Source organism: Arvicola amphibius, chromosome 2, assembly GCF_903992535.2.
Source record: "Arvicola amphibius chromosome 2, mArvAmp1.2, whole genome shotgun sequence".
Classification (NCBI taxonomy): Eukaryota; Metazoa; Chordata; class Mammalia; order Rodentia; family Cricetidae; genus Arvicola; species Arvicola amphibius.
The window spans coordinates 134,374,669-134,397,860 of record NC_052048.2 but is presented as its reverse complement, the minus strand read 5'-3'; the positions used below and the strand labels follow the sequence as shown (position 1 = coordinate 134,397,860).

Below are 23,192 nucleotides of genomic sequence, written 5' to 3'. Positions count from 1 at the left end.
CTAGTGCACAGAAGCCAAAAAACATTGCTGGTATTTTGAAGGGCTCTACCCCACATACTATATGTAAGTATTGTGCCTGCTTGTTGATTTGATTGTGCTCATTTTTCCCCCTCTGGGAGGAGTTTCTTTAGTAGGTATAGGACTTAGATTAATGGGTAGGGAAAGCCCAGGTGTGGCCTGCGTGCCCCCAACTCCGCCCCCCTCCACCCTTGCAAGGTTTTATGCCTACTTTTGCTCATGGATGGCAGGTCACCTCACCAGAACCATTCAACCTAAGATGAGTTACTCTGAGATTCTGAAATGCTGCATGTTCTGCTTTGCTAGGCGGTTGGTGATGTCGTGATGTCTGTAGAAGACAGACATGGTGCTGGTTTATATAAACTTTCCTAGACAAAGAGAACAAAGATATTAGGAGTAGACTCATGGCCTTGAGCTTGAGAAGAAAGGGCCTCAACTTGGTTGTTGGTGTGTGTGTGTGTGTGTGTGTGTGTGTGTGTGTGGTGGGGGGAGGGAGAGAAAGAGGGTATGTTTGAGATTTTACAATGATTATCTTCCTCCAAGATAGATACAGTCATGGCCTTGGCTCAAATGGGTTATATTCCATCCTGTACGCCAATCATGCTCACTGCAATTAAATGATTGTTAGCTCTTTCTCTGTTTTATAGTATTTTTTTCTTTTTGCTATTGTCTGGTATTAGTTACTAACTATATAGAGCCAGCTGCCTTTTTAAGGTAGGTGGCTGGTTGCTCCAGGTTATTGGCTACTGTTTTTAATTGTGCTTTGAGGTGCCATAGGTTTGAGGTCAAATAAGCCGAACAAATGTTAAATTTTGTCAGATATGAGCATTTTCAGAAGTGCATATAAATTATTATAGCAGAAACATTGTATATATGAGGTTTGGGGGCATGTGAAGTAATTGAACAGAAAATACATAATATAGTCACCTCTCTCTATCATGGATTTTGTAATCCTCAATGTACTTTAATAATGGAAAATTATGCCTATGTCAAATGTTCAGACTTTGAAATTTCATCACTGTTTTCTAACCAATGCAAGTATTATCCAAGTACCACTTATATTGTGTTAGGTATAAGCGATCTAGAGTTGATTCTGCATTTACTGCAGATATGACATGGCTATATGCAAATGCTAGTTCATGTTACAAGAAATTTGAGCATCCTTACATTGTGGCATCCAAGGGGGTCATGCAGATAACTGAGGACATCTGTAATAACAAAGATTATTTCTTAATTGTCCTGGCCACACTTTTCTGACCTGTCCTGCTTGGAGTGTAGAGTGGGACAAGGGATGTTGCTGTGAAGCCTAGATAGTTGCCAGGATCTTTTGCAGATTTCCTACTGAAAAAAAGAGGGGGGAGTTCTTAACTGCCTGCTTTGGGAGACAGGTCCTGAAAGAAAGCCTTTGCAGCTAGGAAAAGACAAAACCTGCTGGGAAAATTAAGCAGCAACATCAGGACTTTGAGGAGTTGTTATGTTGAAAACAGTACTTACAGGATAAATGAGGAGATAAAATATTTGGTACTTCTCAGCATAAAGCTTTTCTATTGCTGGACATGGTTCCTCTTATTCAGCTTCTTGCATTAATGTATATCAACAGCTGCTTCTTTCAACATGATGCTCTTTGAAAACATGCTTTCCCGATTATTTTGTTCATCAGCGTTTTCAGAAGTTGGTAGTGGCAGCTACTGTTGTTTTTACTTGCTAGTTTCTTTCTTTATCCCTTGACATTTTTGCAGAGCAGTATCCTGCTCTTGTCCTTCCCTCGCCATTCTCTTCCAGTGGTAGAAAAAAGGGCCTGAAACCCTCAGTTGCTCAATTCTCAAAGTCGAGACACTCTAATGACTAGGATGTTGAGTTGAGTGCTTAATATAAGGTGGGTGTTTTCCTTTACACATCATGTAATTTGTTTAGTTTCACAACCACCCATGAAAACTCGTAGCTGCCAGGCCTCTGCCTCTGCTCTTCCTGTCTTTCTTCTTCTACCTGGAAACGGCTCCTCTGGTGCTTGTTGGAACCAGTGCAAAGACTCTTTTTCTCAGGCTTTTCTCTAGTTCTCTTCTCTCTTCTAATTTTTCATGTCCCCTTTCTGCTTAAAAACATCTAAATCAAAGTTCAACATTTTAGCCAATTTTAAATAGTAGATTTTTTTTCTTTACTCTGAGTGCCATGTGGGCAATGACTTACATGCTGGCATGTTCTGTGCCATCCCCCAGCCGAATCCTGAAGGTGAGTCAGCCTCTTCCTTCCAGTCCTCAGTACCCACAGGCAACTTTCAATGTGTCACAGACCTCTGCTTGGCACCGGCTTGGCACCCTCCTTTTCTGATGACTTCTCTGATGCTGTGTCCTTCCCACCAACTTGGAAGTGGCATTCCTCTGTTCAGCTCTGGTCCAGCATCTTGAATAGTCCTTACCAACTACACTACCTACTACTGTACTCTATATCTGCTGTATGCTTCCAGGAAGTGGCCAGAGATTATACATTCCCCAAGCATAGCTATAGTAGAGGAACTAGACCACATAAGCAAAGAAAATAAAAACCTAAAAAACAAAATTAAAAACTACAGGAAACCAAACAAACATGCAGGTAGTGTGGCACATTATGGGAAGACTCAGTCCTCAAATTATAGACAGAGATGAAGGAGAAGAATTTCGAGTTAATGGAATAGATCAGATATTCAACAAGGTCACAGAAGAAAGTTTCCACAAATTGAGGCAAGACAAATCCATATAGATAAAGGGGCACATATGACACCAGATAGATAGGGCCAGAAAAAAATGTCATATAATAGTCAAAACACTAAATATACAGAACAAAACTAGAGTGTTGAAAACTGCAAGAGGAACAAAAAAACAAGTCACATATATAGGAAACCCATCAAAATAATAGCAGTTTCTCAATGGACACTTTAAAAGCCAGGATAACCCAGAACAAAGTATTCTAAATTCTAAAAGACCATGGACAATGTAGACCATTGTATCCAACAAAACTGCCTGCCATATTTGAGGGATAAGGAATAAAGTTCCCATGATAGCAACAGGCTAAAGTGATTCATGTCCACCAAACCAGCCCTACAGTGAATACTAGAAGCAATGCTTCAGATGGAAGCTATGAGTAAGAATGAATAGCCAAGGGGTTACCAAAAGAAATCACATAAAGCTATAGTGACTGACACCAGAAATATAACTAAGAACACAAGCAGCCGCAGCAACAACAAAAACTCCAATAAAATCACAGTAATCAATGTAAACAGTTCAATAATTAATGTGTGCTTCTTTCTGGAATAAGCACACCAGCGAGAATGGGAGAGAAGATGTGCTCACTGAAGCCAGAGTGCTCCTGAAATGCCTTGGTCCCAGGCCCGGTTTGCCTTCTCATTTTATTCTCTAAAACCACACGGTGCAGTGAGTAAGCAAGTGAAATTTTACAGGAGCATATATGGCAGTCAGCTTTTTGGTTTTTTTTTTTTTAAGGCATATGTTATAATTGAATGGTGTAAGTTTTTGTGGTTAGGTCTTTAAGGGCAACAAACTATTTTGTTTTAGGTATTTCTCCAGGTCATTCTGTTCCAGGTAGCAAAATGAAGTCATGCTTGGAAATGAACAGTACAAACACTGCTTTAATTAAGTCTAATAATTGATCTTCTTTTTTTAACCTTATTCTACTTCACAATAACTTTAGATATTAACAGCCTAAACTCCCAATAAAAAGACAAGGGTTGGTTGAGTGGATCACAAGACAAACTCTCCTTTCCATTGCGTACAAGAAACTTGGCAGTCATATAAAAGAAAATCAAAGGGATAAAAATAAGTAAAACCATCCCTATTTGCAGAGGATGTTATACGTAAGTTGATCCCCAAAATTACAACAGAAAACTTCTGGAAATCATCAGTGATTTCAGCAAAATGGCAGAGTTCATAGCCAGATTGCAAAAACTAGTAGCCTTCCTATGTGTAACAAAATAACCATGCTGAGAGAGATCATGAAAACACTCCCACTCAAGAAAACCTAGCAATAAATGTAACCAAGGAGATGGAAGACCTACAATTAAAACTGCATCTCTGAAGAAATTGAGGAATACATGAGAAAATAGGAAGACCTTCCATGCTCTTTAGAATTACTATTTTTTTAAAAAGATTCTAACAGAAGCAACTTGCAGATTCAACGCAGTCTCAGCCAAAAAAAAAAAAAAAAAAAAAAAAACCCACAACATATTTCAGAGACAGACAAAAATATCCTAAAACTCATATGGACCCACAAAGTCTTTGGGTAGCCAGAGCAACCCAGAACCAAAAAAGAACAGTACTGGAAGGATTTCCACTTGAAATTTGTGGCATATATTGCTTAGCAACAGTAATAAAAAGCATGGCCCTGGCACAAAAACTGTCATGGAGATCAATAGAACAGCTAGCAGAACCAAATGCGAGTCCACACACTACCACCTTCTGATATTTGACAGAAATACTGAAAACATACACACTGGAGAAAAGACAACATGCTCAACAAATGGTGCTGGGAAAAACGGCTGTCCCTACAGAGAAGAATGAAGTTAGACCCATGTCTTCCAGCCTACACAGAAATTAACTCCAGATGGATCAAAAACCTCAGTGGTAAACCTGAAACACTGGAAGTGCTAGAAGAACACGTTTTCGGTAAGATTTAGGTGTAGGAAAGGGTTTTCTGAACCGGGCTCCATTTGTCAAGGATTTAAGGCTAGCAAATGACAAGCAGAACCTCGTAATGATAAAAAGCTTCTATACAGCGAAGAAAACATCAGTTGAGTGAAGAAGCCCACAGGGCTGGAGAGAATCTTTACTAGCTATATAGAGAGAGGGTTAATAGTCGGAATATATAACAAAGAACTCAAAAAACAAAGATTCAGAACAAATGAGGTTGCTGTTAAGAGACATCATGGCCACGCCAACTTTTATAAAGGAAAGCGTTTTTAGTGGAGTTAGCTTATAGTTCAGAGATAAGTCTATTTGCTGAAGAGGAAGCTGAGAGTTCTACATCTGAACCTTTGGGCAGCAGAAAGAGAGTGGCACCCTAAGCATAGCTTGAGCATCTGAAACCTCAAAGCCCACCAGTGACACACTTCCTCTAACAAGGCCTCACCTGCTATAACAAGGTCACGCCTCCTAAAAGTGCTACTCCCTATGGGCCTTGGGGGCATTTTATTTAAACTACCACAGATATAAATATATGTGTAACAACATTTATTAAAGGAAAAAAGTCCATGAATTTAGGGGAGAACACAAGGACCATGGAGTTGGAGGGAGAAGAGGAGAAATGATGTATCAGTACACATAAATAAAATTTAAAAAAATTTAAAAAGAACTTTTCCAAAGTGAGAAATTGCATGCATGAATTATATGTATTAATGATTAACTAAGTCACCAATAATGCTTTGGTGTCACATTAAGGAAAGAAATCAAAACCCTTCCACTTTGGAGTGATTTAGCCAAGAGCAAGTCCATATTTGAATTCTTTACTTCATGTTCCTTGTGTCTTCCATCCTTTGTCTGTGTGTTGTATAAATCTAAATCTGTGCTTGCCAGTGTGTCTTCTGTCTGCACATGTGTCTGTCCCTAACAAAAGACTTCACTCTGTGTTTTGAAACAGCATATAAAGCATCACCTGAGGAAGAAAAGGGATGCTTTAGGGAAATATTTGTGTTTCCACAAGGGATTAAGTTTCTGATTCCAATGGACCCCAACTGACCCAGATAGCAAACATCATTGTTTATCAACCTGTAACCTTAAATGGATGCTTTCGACCTTTATGGCTGATTTTAGGAAGTTGCTTTCAACCTCTGTATTTGCTGCTTTCAGTAAATGATACACTTGCATTATCTGGGTCAGGGGCATGGGAGAGTACATAATTTAAGATTCCAGCCCCGCATTAGCTTAAGTTGTGAAAGTTGGTTACGTGGGGAATCCAAGGCAAGTAGGGTTGGTTGGTACATTGTTCTCTTAAAGGCAAATTAGTTTGAGTACACAGTAGGAGATAGGTCTTAAATCTTAAGTGACTTCAAGGTATATTATTAATTCGGCTGTGAGGTCCAGCAAAAGTTTCAGTCTCTTAGAAAGCGAGATATATTGTCATAATACTGCATTGTCACAATTGAGGAAAGTGAGAGGAATTTCCGAGAATGAGAGAGGTTTCAAAGGGAGAGAAAAGCCATTGTATTCTATTATCTGAGGAGTTTTTATGGCCATGGGAGAAAGTGGAGAAGGGCTGATGTAATCTCTATTGAAGTTGATTAATTCTCTGGGGTATCATGAGCTAAACTAATGGATCACCTACATGATTTATGCCTGTCCCCCTGGCCCAGGCAGGGAAATGATCACACACTGTGTACTGCCCACCCAGGAAGGCTTTTAAGTACTCCTGTTCAAGTTTGTCCACTACCTGGCTAGTGACTGAATCTTTCTGACTGAACACAAATGATTGAAAACAGGAAGTAACCCCATAGTTGTGTAAGTGATGCTTGACTTGACTCTGTTAGGATGCTGCGGAGACCTTAAGATCAGTGCAATAACAGACCGCTGGATGCTCGGCCATTACCCTGGACCTGAATACCTTCAGAGGCCTTCTGCATGTTTGAGTCCCATCTCTGACGTGGTGGTAGGGCAGAGTGGCAGAAGGGCTCTTGGTTCTGGTTCAGATGTTAATGTACTTGGAGGAATGAAGATGCTCTTTGAAAATGAGTCCTTACTGCTGGAAGGGAAGCCATGCACTGAGTGACCGAGGGAAAGGATGGAAGAGACCCTAGGACAGGCAGTGTTCCGATCAAGAGGAAATAGGCTTGTCTGTGGCTTGTCTACACCCGACAGGACCCATTCTCCCTAGCACTGCTCTCCTCTGACTGCCGCTGTCCTTTAAAGGCCCCAGGTCCCACGTCAGCTGTTGCACAGAAGCTTCTCTTCAAGAACTTAGTCGGCTTGTGTTATGAGCAATATCAAATGAGTAAATTGCCATTTCTGGGTTTCATATTGCGTTGAACAGCTTTTCCTGGAGAGACGTGAACTTACCCCAGATAGGATGCTAACAACCAACCAAAGGAACTGTTTTGTTCAAGTGTAGCTTAGTGAGTCTTTCGGGCTACTTTCAGGAGGCAGCGAATTCACTCCAAGGCAGTGGTGCCATGGAAAAGCCTACCTCAAGTATGGGGGATGACTCGTTGCATCTCTGGGGCTCCCTAAGTGAGCTGAAGGTGGCTTGGCCAGAAGAAGCACCTTGTCCCCTGCAATCGCTTACTGGTGTATAACTTTGAGAGGCATTAACTTTCAGAAAATTGGAAGTTTTGTTTGCTTCCTAAGACTTTTGAGCCTCCCTTCTCTCTGGAAGAAGGAGTGTCTTAGTTAGGGAGCTGCAGCGCAGCTGACCACGAGCCCAGGAAGAAGGTTTATGAGCCAGTGCCTGTAGTCACTTTACCTGTCTAATGGAGTGGGAGGGAGGTACCAGGGTGAGATCCACCTCTCGGGGCTCCAGTGTGACAGTGGGACTGACTGATGCTCAGTGTCTGTGGTCATCTGAATGAGAAATGGCCTTCGGAGGCTCATGAGTTTGAACACCTGGTTCCAGTTGGTGGCCTCTGTGTGCATGTTATGGAATTTAGGAGGTGTAACCTTGTTGGAGGAAGTCTGTCCTTGGGGCTGGACTTTTAGGGCTTTGAGCCTTGCCCTGCTGCCTGTTCGCTCTGCTTCAGCCAGCCCCTGCCTCTGTCTCCATCTTTCCCTGCCTGTCGTCATGCCTTCCTCACCATAATGAACTCCATCCCTCTGGAACAAGAAACTAAGTAAACCCTTTCTTCTTTAAGTTGCCTTTGGTCTTGGCTTTTTTTTGGGGGGGGTCACAGAAAAGTAACTAAAACAGGGTCTGTCCTCACTCTGGATACATGCAAGGAGGAGACGGGTATGGAGACAAGCTCTTGTTCCAGTGTGCTCCCCAGCACCCACTCCCCATGCTTTCTAAAACCCTGTTCTTCTCTGTGGTGAGTGAGACAGCTGAGCTCAGCCCTTGATTCCCAGCCTGGGGAGGCATAGGGAGCGCTGGAGATGGAACGCTTGTAAATTACCCACCTGTGCTGCTTTCTAAACTGCCCACATAGACTGAGACAGCAGTGCAAGGAAACTGAGAAAATATGTCAGTCATCAACCTAAACTCCAATTCCTAGATCAGGGTAATAGAATTGTCTCCCTTTCGTACCACATTGCCAAATTCATATTTCTTCATTTGCATTTTGTGTGCTGTGTAATTTCAATGGTTATAAATTTGTTAGCAGATTAAAATATTACAAGGTTCTGGGAAGACTTTGACTTTTTCATTTCCCATGTTACCCTGCTGTGTTGGCAGGGTGCATATTTCTTAATCTTACCATATCTTAATCTGAATCTTACTGAATCAGAAATTAGAAAGCCTGTTTCCAAAGACAGACCTGAATTGAACTGATTTTAAATGCGCAGCAATTTATAAAATGAAAAAGAGAAGAAAAATCTAGATCCTAGGAACACAGTGTAGACTTTCAAAAACTCTGTGGAGTTAGTTAAACTCAGCGGAAGTGTAAAGGCCTGCTGTAGCTGCGTTATTCAGCAGTACCAATTGTAAGAAAATGAGCTCTTTCTAATCCCTCTGGACTGCTAATTATAGGGTTTACAGTCTTTATGATACTTCCCTCAGAGTGGAAATAAAAGTATGATTTCTTCCAATAAATGCCACTAGCCACCTTAAATGCAAGCAATTTATGCTTATTCAAGGTTGAGGAGGCTTCTGCTGGTAATAAATAGATATCACAAGAAAGGGCTGGCTTCCGGTGTCTCTCCTTGAAGCCACCCCATTGGCTTTGATCTTAGATATATTGATCAGATGGGAGTTTAATGACAATAGACAAGCACACCGCTTCTTGTAGGGAAACCAAAACAGACCAGGAAAGAAGGTTCTGACCTACAGTCAACTGATGTTTACAGAAAATGAATCAGAAATGTATAATGTATCCTCAATCTGTGACGCTTTTGACCTGATAGCAAGATAGATAAAAGCCCTGATGCTGTAGAGATGGAAATTATTTTTAAAAGATATGTTACATATGCACAGATGTACAGTATTAAAATGCTCAGAATGTCTGTTCCATGAACTACAGTGGAGATCTCATGCATCCAGACTCACTCCAAACTTATCAAATTATATAAATCAAATCATATAAATGCAGCTCTTGTATATCAGTTATATGTCAACAATTTTTCTGAACTGATTAGAAAAGCAAAACAGCTTTCCCCATCCACCTAGACTCCACACTTCCCACCTCCATACACATACCTGCTAGGTATAGGCAATTAAAATAGGTTAAAAAGGTTCTACATGGGCGGGACTTCCTGCCGCCTTACTCAGATCGGGAGAACTTTTCTAGGATAGGAAAACACCCTAAAAGAAAGGCTTGAGATGTAGTCCTTTAGATTGTGCCGGAAGGAGTCCATAAATGATTAAATTGCATTATACATGAAAAACTTGTTATAGGAAGACTGAATTGGATGTTAATGGTAGACTTACCTACCACTGTATCAGAACTAAAATCCTGTCACTAATAGATAAAACCCTTTTGAATTTATTAACTTATCAGACTATTAGCTTTCACCAACCCAAAAGCTAAGAATGCCATCAGATAGGCATCTAGTGCCTACAGAAAAGCTCCCCTTATCTTGCTGTAACAATCTCTCTGAGGTACCCACCAATGCATTTTAAAATTTTCAGTATTTATGGTTTTCTTTATTCTGTAAAACTATAAGACTTCATGAAACTGCCTCCATGTTGGAACATGGAAGTTAGGGTAAGGTTAAATCTGTGTTCCTGGGCCGTGTCATTTAAAATGGCTCCAGAAAAATAAACTCTTTCACATTCCATTTAAGGTGAGAGCTGTGTTTTTTGGGTTGAGTTGGTGGGAGGTTCTTTACCATGTGTTATAGTTGGTAAAAATGTTAACTGCGTGTGTGGAAATGGTAACAAATTGGGATTCTTCCTGATAAAGGAAAGTCAAGATTGTATCCAACTTGGGCACGGTCTCCCATTGAGGGAAGAATTGTAATTGGTAGAGTTGTATAAACAGGTCCAGACTTCAAATGAAAATAGTTAATATTGCAGAGAAACAAACAAAGCCAAAAGTAAACAAAAACAACAATAAAAACCAACCCTACTATTCTGACTAACATGGAAAGGAAGAGAATGGTCTGTGGAGACTTAAGATGTATTCAGGGAAGGGATTTCTTTTCCAGTAAGCCAGAGTTTCACGGTGTTGCCAAGACTGAACTGGAAATCCTGAACTTAAATCATTCTTCTGCTGCCTTGGGCTCCTGACTTGTCACCACAGACATGCTACTGTCCTTGGCTGACAATTAGATAGTAAGTCAAATAGTACATAAAGTATAAAAGTATACAGCTTAATTATTAGCCGTATTCTGTTGTCCAACACTGCCCCATGATGAGAGCAGCTTCCAGCTGTCACAACCTCATATACTTTGCCCCCTCCACTCATGTTATAGCTGCTCTACCACATTCAGAATTAATTTCCTACATATCATTATAACTATTAACTATTTAGCACCTGCCTGGGCAGGTTACTATTACGATTTCAAGGGTTGCTTTAAAACAGCAAACATTTGAATTTCTATTATTCCTGAGGCTAGAAACCTATGATGGTACCAGCTGACCCAGTGTGGTTTGTAGACAGTCATCTTCCCTGTAGAGAAAAAGCAAGTTGTCTCCTGCCTGGCCTTATAAAGGCACTAATTTCATTCCCGAGGGCTTCACATTAATGACCTGATGACTTGCCAAGACTCACCTTAAAATGCCGTCCTATTAGGGATTAGCATTTCTGAATATGAATCTCGTGGTAGAGGCAGGAGAGGGGGACAAGTCCATCTAGTCCATCACGGTAACCAGAAGGGAAAGGATTGTGTTTTCCTGCGATGTCTCACTATATCGTGCTGACTGGTCTAGAGCTCACTATGTAGACCAGGCTAAGAAACCACAGGATCTCCCAGCTTCTTCCTCCCAAGTACTGGTGTTAAAGGCTTGGACCACCACACCAAACCCAAAAGGAAATATTTATATACCAATATTTTACTGTTTTCAAACTAGAAATATTTGTATTTTATTGACATTGAACATTCCCTAACTTAATATGTCCACCTACTCCATTTATAGAATAAATGTGTCTAAAAGCCGCACCTGCTGTTTACTTCTGGACAGTGCTTATAATGACAAGTGCTTATTTCTCATACTTAAAAACTCAGCAGAAATTTATATTATTTAGCTGACGCTGGCACATACTGCAAACTCATGGCCCACAAGTACCTAGACTTACTCTTGCGCCCTAAGGACTACATCACTTATCATTTATCCAGAGAGAAACATAGACACCCTAGCGTTATCTTTGGAATATACTGAATTACAGATTAACACCTGCTCAGGGTAATGTGTCCTGTTCTCTGATCCGATCTACATTTGGATCCCAGCGTGCAGCGAGAAGCCTTGGCTAACAGACAGCAATTTCCAAATGGAAACTGCAGGCCCAAATAATTAGAAGTGCTGACCAGTGAGTATGGGTAAGAATGGTGTTATTTTCTACTGCCAGTCTGAGCATTGGTGTATCTGGTCCACAGAGAACGAGATGGAAAATCCATTCTGTTATCACCATCTGCTCTGCACCCAGTTTAGTATTAATGACTTCCTTTGGAACAGAAATGCTTTTTCAGGCATTGGGTACTTGGAGTGTGTTTGTGTTAGAAGATGGACTTTTTCGGTACATTATACCACCCAGTAATACTTTCTACATTGACCTAAGCTCAAGTTTGTAGTTAACATTTAGTTTATAATGGCCCATATTTGAAATGGAAGCAGGATGTGCCTCGTTCTCCAGTCTACTGGAAAGAAAGCAGTAGAAGGAGAGGGGGTGAGAGTATTAACCTTGGGTAAGTGTGTGTTCCTTTCGCTTGGAAACATTTGCCGGCATCTGACACTGAGAGTCAGGCCAGAGATGCAGAGGAGTCTTAAGGATGCTGAAGAGTGAATGGATGTGTAGCTGAAGGGGCCATAATGAATGCCTTGTGTTTTGAGAGGAGAAAACAGTCATGTACTTGCAGTTTCCAAACTGAAAACTTAACTTAGGCTTGGATGTTGAGTCTTACTGAAAGGAAGAGTCTGAATGAAGGACTCACAACCCACTATGCTCACGATATTCTGGGAGAGATGGGTTTTCAGACTGAGTGCTGCATCTGTTGTTATAGCAACAGATGCAGGTAATCGTTACCTATATATTTAAATACCAAATATGCAAGAGCTCCCAGAATTCTAGGCAAGGCGCTCCAAGTCTGTTTATAAGCTGGCCTGTCTTCCTGCCTTGAAGATCCGTAGGCTGTCAAGGCTGGGGTTGAGTGGCTGTTTCCTTAGAAGGCTGACAGTAAAACTGAAACATTTTAGCAAATGCAGTGTTTGAAAACCATTCTGACTGTTAAATGTATCCGTGTCCACCCATGGCACCTTTTATGCTGAACTGTGGATTGAATAGACCCCATCAGGCAGCTGGCAACAGAATGAGATTTCCCTTCTGGTTTACTGTTGCCACATACACAGATTCTCTGGTTGCCAGGGGAGGAGAGCAGCTCCTGTTAGAGCTGAGGTAAAGCTCAGAGAGGGAGACTCAGAGACACCATCTTACAGGAGAGCAGGAGAGCAGTAGTTCCGAAGAGCTCCACCTGGCTCCCCAAAGCCCCCGTGCCAGCAGGACAGAAAACAGTGCTTGTCTGTAGCAGGTGAACAGAGTGTTCTCATTAACAGTACCCTTGTGAGAATTACACCTTGTAAAATTGATTATTGCAAGATATCAAGTAGTACAATTGAAAGCAAAGGTGACCATTTGGCCAACTTTGTATTACCCCAGAAGATCTTAGCTTGGGACTACTGATGGTATAAAGTCACCGCAGAGCCCAGAGGCAGGGACTTGGGGCCCGCCCATATGTGCCCAGGGGGATGACAGAAGTCAACTTTGGATATAATAGCACTTTAATCATATTCAGGTTTTTGTTTGTTTATTTATTTGTTTGGACATTCCCAAAAGTTGCTCTGAAAAATACAGTTTATATTACAGCCTATTGCATATGTATTTGTATATGACAAAAGTTTGTTTCAGAAAATATTTTTTATAAAAGGAGACATCTGGCCTTTTCTGATCAATTTTCACCTTCATAACATTAGTTAAGACCACAGAGATTGCTGCAGCTGGAATTAATTATTGTCAGTACATGTGGGTGCCCCCCAAACCAACACTATACCTGTCATTTGTCACCATATTATGTCAGGCTTTTAATGATTGTTACCTGCTAACCAGAGCAAGAGCTTAACATAAATGCAGTCTTCTCTGGGAGTCTCTGTAGCCAATACAAAGTTCCAATGCAAAGAACAGTCAAAGAACCCCTGCAGTTGATATCAAAGAGCGGCTTCTGCTTCCTGTTATGGGCTCAGCTCAGGACCTCCAGCCATTGGCATAAGGGTACTGCTTTCATGTTATCTTTTCAGTTTCCAAGCAGAAGGGCTAAGAACAAAGAGATAAATCAGGTGGGAGTAGAGAAGGTGCCCCACTGTTAGTGCTGTGTTCATAGTGATAATGCTCTAGAAGCTACTAACCTCCTGGCTGGCTGACTTTCCTTGTTGTTGTTAAAAAGTAAGAACTCCCGAGAGAAGCACTTCAGTAAGGAAGGGTTTATTTTGCCTTTCTGCAATCCAACATGGTGAGAAGTCATAGCAGTGAGCCTGGCTGGAGCTGAGGCGATAGGAACATGAGGCAGCCCGTCTCTGCACCTGCATCCAGGAAGCAGAGGGCATGAATGTACTTGCTACGCTCACTTTCACTTTGTACTTGGTCCATCTGAGACCACAGCTCACGAACCCTACTCACACTCAGAGCGGTCTCCCTGCTTTAGTTAAACCTCTGGAAGTTTAACACCCATCCGCAATCACATCCAGATGTTTACGTCCTGGGTAATTCACGTCTCATCAGGTTAACAATCAAGGTTAGGCGTCATCCCAGCCGATTTCACTGTTGCTATCAGCAGACAGTAACCAGAGCAAAGAGGGGGTGCAGCAGTCCATGGGTGTTATTCTGTGGTTGTTTGCACCTTGCTTATGGTTACGAGACTTTGACAAAACACTTGGATTGGTGTCTGTAAGAAGTGATTTCGTGGGTGGCTCTTCTGGGTTAGGACAGCCGCTGAACATGTCCCATGAGTCAGGGTCCTGCCAGAGGCCTTGGGTAGGTAGAGATTTATGGAAGGACATAGTCTATATAAAGACAAGGCCCTGAAATCAACATTTGAAGGGTTCCCATCATTCTTTCTGATTTGCTATTAAAGAAGCTAAGGTTGATAGATTTAATAAGAGAAATCACATAGATAGAAAGTGCCCGACCACTTAACTTGATTCTGTAACCTTTGCTTTTAGCTTGCGAGGACATTAGAGGCAGTCCCACCTTCCCCGAGGTCAGAGGTTACCCACAGCATAGGACAAGTCCTCGTTTGTATTCCTATGTTGCAGAGCTTCCTTGGAGCATGGATCTGGTAGACTCAATGCCCTTTCTGGTCCTAAAGACTCCCCAGAAGGAATCCATTATGATTTTTCTTTAAGTGCTTATGCTTGTAGGGAGTCTGGGTGGAACCACACAATGAGAAAAACTGCATCTTTTTTACCCAGAACTGTGCCCTCTCTCCTGCAGATGCCGTTCCTATGAGGACTGCTGTGGCTCCAGGTGCTGTGTGCGGGCCCTCTCCATCCAGAGGCTGTGGTATTTTTGGTAGGTTACAAGTCGTTCTTCTTCTGAGTGCCCTTCCCTAGTCTTGCCTCCAGTCCTCAAGTGCCCACTGTCAGTCTAGTGACAACCTCAGTTCCAACGTCATCATCACCGTCATGGTCTCTGAGACGGTCTGGGCTGAGTAAAAGCATTTGGCTTGCCTTCTTCCTGGGCTACTGGGATAGGAGTTTGCAGAACCTTTTCCGTCTCCATTGTTGCTCTCTGGGTAAGAAGAGCTTGGAGAATTACAACTTCCGCCTTGAGCCGCTCCTTAGCCAGCTTCTGAAATGGTTGTTGCAGGAGGCCGCTTGTTTGTTTCCGGCTGCTCAGCCACTAAATAGTCATGCAGAAACCATATTATTTGTAATACTGTTTGACCAATAGCTTAAGCATATTTTTTGCTAACTCATACTTTAAATTAATCCATCTCCATTAATTTGTGTATTGCCAAAAGGCTGTGGCTTACCAGGTAAAGTTCCAGCATCTGTCTCTGGTGGGGCTACATGGCTTATCTTTGACTCTGCCCACTCTTTATATATACATACATACATACATACATACATACATACATACATACATGTATGTATATATAATCTTCCAGCCTGGCTATACTCTGCTAAGCCATTGGCCAAAAGCAGCTTCTTTATTCATTAACCAATAAAAACAACACATAGACAAAAGGACCTCCCACATCAAATGGTGTCAGGGCAGATTGTGTTCAGGAGTCAGAATCAGCAGACTGAGACTTGGGACAAAGTTTCTGTTGCCTGAAAACCTCCCCTCATCTGTATCTACAGTGTCTTAGCTTTCAAGACAGGTACCCTACATCCTCACCCTTCCCCAAGCTCCTCACAGAGGTCTGGGTAACATACGAAATCCATCAAGTTGCACCTTGAGAGAACTGTGGGAGGCATACGGTCGTTCAGACAGTAGCCGTGTGCAAGTCTTAGTTCTCCGAAAGTCTCTGGAGATACACTCTGCTCTGCAGCCAAGAGGCATTTCACCTGTGGGTGGTGGCACAGTGCCGCAAAGGGGACTTCTGTAAAAAGCACTGATCATTTCTTGAACTCATCTGTTTGGTTTGCTTATGATCCTGTGGGAGACCGAAACAGGAAACAAAATACCTTGTGAGTTAAAGGGAGACTGAAATAGGAACAATATACCTTGATGGTTAAGGGTTCTTTTTGCAGCTAAGACGTTAAGAATAAGTTCCTGTTTCTCTTATGTTAAGTCCTTGCAAGCTAAGGTTTCTGTTGTAGTTAAGAATAAGTTCCTGTTTGTCCTGTGTTAAGTCCTTGTGAATTAAGGTTTCTATTTGTAGTCAAGAATAAGCTCCTGTTTCTTAGCTCTGATATAAACTGCTTACAACCCACTCACAAGATGTCGTTACCCTTATTCCTTCCTTTTCATTATATCTTTCTAACAATGTATAACAGCCAACTCTTGGCCCCTGTGCAAGTCTCCTATAAAAGAGACTTCAAAAGGCCATCAGGGACAGCTCTCTCAAATCCCAACTTAGGGTGAGAAAGCCAGCTGTCCAGTCCCAGGTTCACCCCCAAATACAGCTTGCTTTAATTGGACAATCATGGATTTGATTTTTTTCTACAAACAAATGTAGTAGTTTTTAAAATTTTATGTCAGACCCCATTCCTAGGGAACCTCTGTGGCTATAGGAAACTTTGTGACTAATATTACCATGAGTTCGAAGGGATGATAGGTCATAGTGATGCCCATCTGCAAATGTCCCCTGTTGAGTTCCTCAAGCTTCTGCCCCATGTTGGCTTCCAATGGCAGCAGCACTGGAGAAGCCGTCCCTGTAGTCTCTAGAAGTGACTCAGGCTGTCAAGGTGGACTGTCACAGTCCAGGTCTTCTCCTCAGGCATGGTACCTGCAACTAAGTGTTTAAATGAGTGCCCCTAGTTCAGCCTAGCAGGCCCTGTGGCAGAGGCTCTATCTTACTTTATCTAAAACTTTCTTGGGGGTCTTCCTATACATCAAGTAATTACCTCTTAGCCCTGGGGATTAGTTTTTGCTAAGACAATCAAAGTCAAGGTAATGGTCATAGCCAACTGAACTAGTATGCAGGTCTCATTGAGTCAGGTGGTAGGCTGGGGTACAAGGTTCCCCCATTTGCAGCAGCCTCGTGTCAATTCAGGAGACATCATGGGCAGACTAATTGCTATTTGCCTCTCTGTTGCTTGAAATATTTAGGATATGGGTGCAGACACTAAGATCCACTAAGTTAGAGAATTCATCCCCTGTCATGTAAGACATGAGAAGGAATTCATGTTCCTTGTAGATAATGAGGAAGTGTTCCTTGTTCTGGCCTACACACCAAGAGCAGTAAGTTTTGTTTTCCTATGCATTCTCATCCTGTAATGATGAAATTTACTCTGATGGGGTCTGTGTCCATTTAGGGGAAAGGGCACTACTTGAACGTGGGGATGTCTTGTCATGCAAGTGTGTTGTAAATTTAACCTACATTACTAAAGCATTCAATTTTCTACAACCAGCTTTTTAAAAAAATACAACTGGTTTTGAATATGATTTTATATTAAACAAATTTTATTTTAAACTTATTTTGAGTAACTTGTGTTAGGCTTAACTTTGACAGCATTTACAGAAGACTGTATAGTGGGAGGTACATTGGTTTCTCCCTCTCATTCTGTCTCTGTAAATGAGTTAGATTTGGGCTGAGCATGACTACAAACAAATTTTGGACACATTAAAGACGTTTGATCATGGGAAAAGATCGTCACCAATCCCACATCTGACAGAGGATTGATCTTCAAAATAAACGAAGAACTCAAGAAATTGGTCATCAAAAGAACAAATAATCCAATAAAAAGTGGGGTACAGACCTAAATAGAGAACTCTCAACAGATGAATCTAAAATGACTGAAAGACACTTAAGGAAATGCTCAACATCTTTAGCCATCAGAGAAATGCAAATTAAAACAATTCTGAGATTCCATCTTATGCCTGTAAGAATGGTCAAGATCAAAAACACTGGTGACAGCTTATGCTGGAGAGGATGTAGGGTAAAGGGAACACTCCTGCATTGCTGGTGGTAGTAAAAACTTGTATAGCCACTTTGGAAATCAGTATGGAAATTTCTCAGAAAATTAGGAAAGAACCTACCTCAAGACCCAGCAATACAACTTTTAGATACATACCCAAAGGATGCTCAATCATTCCACAAGGACATGTGCTCAACTAGGTTCATAGCAACATTATTTGTCATAGCCAGAACTTGGAAACAACCTAAATGACCCTCATCTGAAGAATGGATAAAGAATATGTGGTATATTTACACAATGGAGTACTACACAGTGGGAAAAAAAATAATGACATCTTGAAATTTGTGGGCAAATGGATGGATCTAGAAAACATCATATTGAGTGACGTAACCCAGACCCAGAAAAACAAACATCATAGGTACTCACTCATAAGTGGCTTTTAGACATAAAGCAAAGAAAAAAACAGCCTACAATTCACAACCCCAGAGAACCTAGACAACAAAGAGGACCCTAAGAGAGACATACATGGATCTAATCTACATGGGAAGTAGAAAAAGAAAAGATCTCCTGAGTAAATTGAGAGCATGGGGACCTTGGGCTAAGGTAGAAGAGGAGAGGGGAGGAAGGGAGGGAAGTAGAAAACATATATAGCTCAATAAAAACAATAAAAAATAAAAAGCAGACATTTGATCAGTTATAAGGTGGCTAATAATTAACATTTATGTCTTAGTTATCTTTGTTGGAACAGTTTACAATAGACTGGCAAGATTTTGTAATTTTATCTGTTAAGATTTTAAGCCTTTAAATTACAGTTTTGAACTGAAGCCCTTTTAGTACCAAAATACATTTTAAACTGTAAAAACAGTCAATGGGGAAACTGAAGACCTCATTTGATCTTTCTATAGTGCAATTTTATAAACTCTAAATCAATTTGAAGAATCTTTTCTATTAAGTAGCTCGTTTTATCATATATAATTATATATGTCACAGGAAAGAACAGTAAGATCAACTCTCATAAAGAGACATAAGAATAAAAGGTGTATAATTAATTTTTACTGTAGTTTTTTGATGTGTTCAGTCTCTCTAATAGTTAAACTTAACAAAGTTAGCAAAGATATACATGATTGGGCATACATCTTTATCTAATTTTTTTGCTAACCTGAGTAGACCATTATAAACTTAGGAATTTGTAAATCTCAGTCATCAAACATACATCATCCTTAAATTCCATCATTTTTTGACAAAATTTATTTTATTGTAAAAAAAAATCCATCCTTACCTACAATATTTTAACCTTTTTTAACCAAAAAATAGTTTCATAATTTATAAGACTTTTTCTATCTATTTTTAAATTTTATTTCTCTAAACAGTAGTTGAATTCAGATTATATACATGGCATACTGTAGCAAATTGAGATTGCCTGTATACAGACTGCTAACTAGCAACCTTTTCTGTTGTAAGTTTTGAGCTATTTTTCTGATTGGAATTTTATAGTTTTTTTTTTTCAATTCTCCCCCTCCACCCTGCAGTGGTCTTACAGATCCTGAGAGGAAGACAGTTTAAATTTCAGCAAAAGCTTTAAAGATATACATGAGCTTGAATGGGGGAACATTTTTGTAAATCAGAACCAAGAAGGGGGTATGTATTCAAAGGGCATCTGGAATTACAGCTAGCCATTATAGCCTTTATATATAAACCTTTCTGATTTAACAGTTTCAAATACTCGTCATAAATAAACTTACCATTTGTTGTAAGAACTTTTTCCTAAGGGGGCTTACTAGGCAATATCTAATTTCATTGGGGTCTTTACACAACATATATAACAGCTTTTTCCTTGCTGCATTGGTGGGCCCTCTTCCCATTCTTAGTTTTTAGCCTGTATGCCCTCGTTTCTCCAGCCTTGATGTCAAATACAGTTAAGCGCTGATTGCATTTAACCAGCTGACAGGAGCAAGGAGTTGACTGGATATGCAGATGAGGGCCCAGTACTTGCCTGCAGCCTCCTTTCTTAAAGGAATAATAACATTTAACAAGCCCATCTCTGGGTACTCAGCCACAGCTGGAACTATTATTGAGAGGTTTCAGACATGCAGTGTTTGTGGTGGTTTGAATGAGAATGGCCCGCATTGGTTCATGTATTTAAATGCTGGATCCCTAGTTGGTGTAACCTTTTGGAAAGGACTAGGAGGTGTGGCCTTGTTGGAGGAAGTGTGTCCCTGGGGGTGAGGTTTCAGAAGCCCCGACCAGACTGTGCCTCTGCCTGTGGGTCAGGATGGAAAGCTCTCAGCTCCTTGCCTTGCATCTCTGCTTCCTATGATAATCATGGATTAACCCAGATCTTTAACCAGTTTGTGTGTGTGTGTCTACAGGTGGAGGCAAACAATTTGAAAAGCTTAATAAGTATTTTTTCTTATAAAGACATCGGGTTGCAGAATAATGTGAGTATGATAAACTAGAGAGCAATAAACAGAAAGTGAAACTTAGACAAGGGAACTCAAAACTTTTGACATCAGGTTGTTCCTCTCCCCCCGCCCCCAATGTCTTTAAAACTGAAAAGTACAAATAAAAGCAAGAGCACTCAGACTCTGGGGGCAGAGGCAAAGGTGGACCACAGGCTTAAGGCAAAGGAGTTTCAGGAACAGGAAGAATGTCCTCTCTCAGTCAGGAGAAGCAGACTTAGAGACACATTAGAAATGGCAGGCGTTAGGACCTAATATAGAGCCCACCTCCAGTCTGTCCTGAGCCACACAGCTAAGGGGCATCCCCACACTGAAACTTGCCTTCTACTTTGTGGTCATTCTGAGGTGGGGTCCTGGATTCCCAGGCCAGCAAGGCTACCAGGATGCCAGGGGTCTTGGCTGGGGTAAGGAAATGGCAGGGGCTGCTTTGCTCCTCTCTGCATCACAGCCCCTGTCCCTTGCTCTTGCAGCCACCACTCACCCTGTGCTATTTGCCGTCCTGTTGCAGCTGGGTTGTCTTACAGGGTTCCATCAGCAAGCCTCTATGGCTCACTCCCTATGGACCCTGGGAGCCCTTTGCGAGGAGGAAGGTGGAAGTTGACTAAGTTCCAGGCTGGAGCTGAGTGACAAGGATGAGAAGAGGTGGGGTAGAACTCTGAGAGCCAGGGAAAAGCAGAGGAAGAATCGTTTGGGAGGCACGACCAAGTGGGTAAATGGTCTTCAGACAAAAGGGCAGCTGAGTTAGGCTGTGGACAGGCACAAAGGGCATTTTAGTGTCCTGGGGAGTAAGATGAGTGCAGTGCCTAATTTTCAAAGATCTCTGCTTAGAAGGAGAAAGGGGCAATCTGAGACCACCACAAGGAGCTTGTTACCAAGGTGGACCATCCTTAACTGTTTGAGACAGTTTGGATATTCATTTGATCCTTTCCAGAGCCGACTTCCCCATCCTCCCCAGGTTTTTGTTTCTCTGTATCTTTGTTAGTGAAGACTTCTTGAGCCACCTCAGTAAGCTGGGAGCTGTTCATACCAGCAGAACCCTCTGGTTTCTAGAGTTTTGTTTGTTTGTGAGCATATTGAATGCCAAAAGCTATATTTAATACCTAATGTTTTCTGAAGCTAGTGGGTCAAAATTGATGTAAATTTGAATGATTCATGTTCCTTGAGGAACACCTGGGCAGACTCCTCCAGCCCCTGCATAGCCTCACTGATTTCGGGCGAATTCGTGGGTTGAGCTACACCTTGAATCCCAATCCTAAGGCACTGGTGAAAATAGTCCAAGGCGTAAAAACTGGTGGTCCCAACAGAGTGTTTGGACAGGAAGGCTTTCTCAAAGTCACATAGTCTCCCAGCATCTGTACCAGCAGCCAACGCCAAAAACCCTTGGGAGGTTTAATGTTCAGTCTACTTCATAAAAGGCCAGTCGACTTCACAAAAAGTGTGCAGCTTTTCCATGGAGAGTGAAATACCACAGTCCTCCTCAAATCTCTTCAATATACATTGAAGGGGTGAAATCTTGGATTGGGTGGTCCCCACGTTAGAAGAAAAGTAAGTAGCTTGTTGAAATTTATTAGAAAGATAAATGCAAAGACAACAGCAATAAAAAAAATAGACATTTCAACTCCATGTAAGACCCATCACATGTCCTGACTCGGGAGTAAAAAAGGTTCCCAGTCAGGTGACTCCAGGAGCTGTTTAGTATGATTGGAGATTACCCGTCCTGGAGGAAAGGGTATGTAACTGGGAAGACCACAGATAACAAGAGAGGATACACAGAACAAATAACAAATACTGGCAACCCTAAGGACAGAGAATGTAAAGAATGCTCTAGGCACCCAAGCTGCAGTGACCCTGTGACTCAAAGAGCAAGAGTGAAGTGTGCTCAGAGCAGCCAAGAGAAGCCATCATGAAGCCAAAATGAGTGCGGTCCACCTCTCTCTCAGAACCAAGAGAGATGGCACAAAATAAGACAGAAACACCAATAACAAACCAACAAAATAATTCTCCCCACAGAGCTTGTCCTGTGTGTACTGAGTCATGTATATAGTTGGCTGGTCATTCATCCAGACTGAAACCAAAACAGAACTCTCATGAGAGGTGGAATCAGAAAACCAAGCCCTCTGCTATTGGTATCCCAGCATAGCACAGGACGACAAGAGGCAGATCCTCAGTACATGTTTTCTTCAGAAACTTTAAAGCTTCTCAAAAGGGCCTATCTTCCTCAAAATATCAAAAAATGACGCCCCAAGAGGCCTGCCCCATGAGTCCTCAGAGGTCCAACCTTCTCCTCCCTAAGAAGGCTCCTCTAAGAGGCACAAACTTTTTAACTAAATCCAGTACACCAATTTACCTCCTAAGGGTGTCAGAAGGACTCATACATTTTGTCTGGGAACACAGCAGCCTTTCCAGACCTTTCTGGTTCCAGTGGTCAAGGAATCCTCGTATGCAGCCCAACCTCTCCTTAGCCAGGAAGTCCCAGTGAGGTTGGGTCCTGTGTTGGCACAGGGGATCTCACTGGGGCTTCACGTGAAATAACCCATGTGAGAAAGTTACAGATCGTCATGCCTTTTAAGCCAATTGAGAGAATCCTGAGTTCTAGCCTGCTAGGAGTACACTCAGGCCTTAGACACTTGGTGTAGAGACAAGAGAGGGTAGGGTGTTTTAAAGTCAAAAGGCTGTAGCCACATCTCACCTGGTGTAGGCTAAGGGGTCTTTACAATGTGACCGTTGATACTGTAAGATATCACACAAGACCTTTCCTCCAGAGGGACCAGGGTGTTTTATGTACCAGGACACTTTCTCAGCAGGGAAGGAGGGCCCTTCTAGTGTTGTAAAGCAGTTTATGATGAGGGATGAGAA

At 41.6% G+C, this 23,192-nt stretch overlaps 1 protein-coding gene across 1 annotated transcript in view; it reads left to right on the top strand.

Annotated features, from left to right (window-relative positions):
- Vopp1 (VOPP1 WW domain binding protein) overlaps positions 1-23,192 on the top strand; it is a 72,599-nt gene that overhangs the window by 36,231 nt on the left and 13,176 nt on the right. The window contains exons 2-3 of the mRNA XM_038319093.1: positions 5-63; positions 14,783-14,860. Coding sequence (XP_038175021.1) covers positions 5-63; positions 14,783-14,860 — 137 coding nt within the window. The remainder of the gene's footprint in view (positions 1-4; positions 64-14,782; positions 14,861-23,192) is intronic.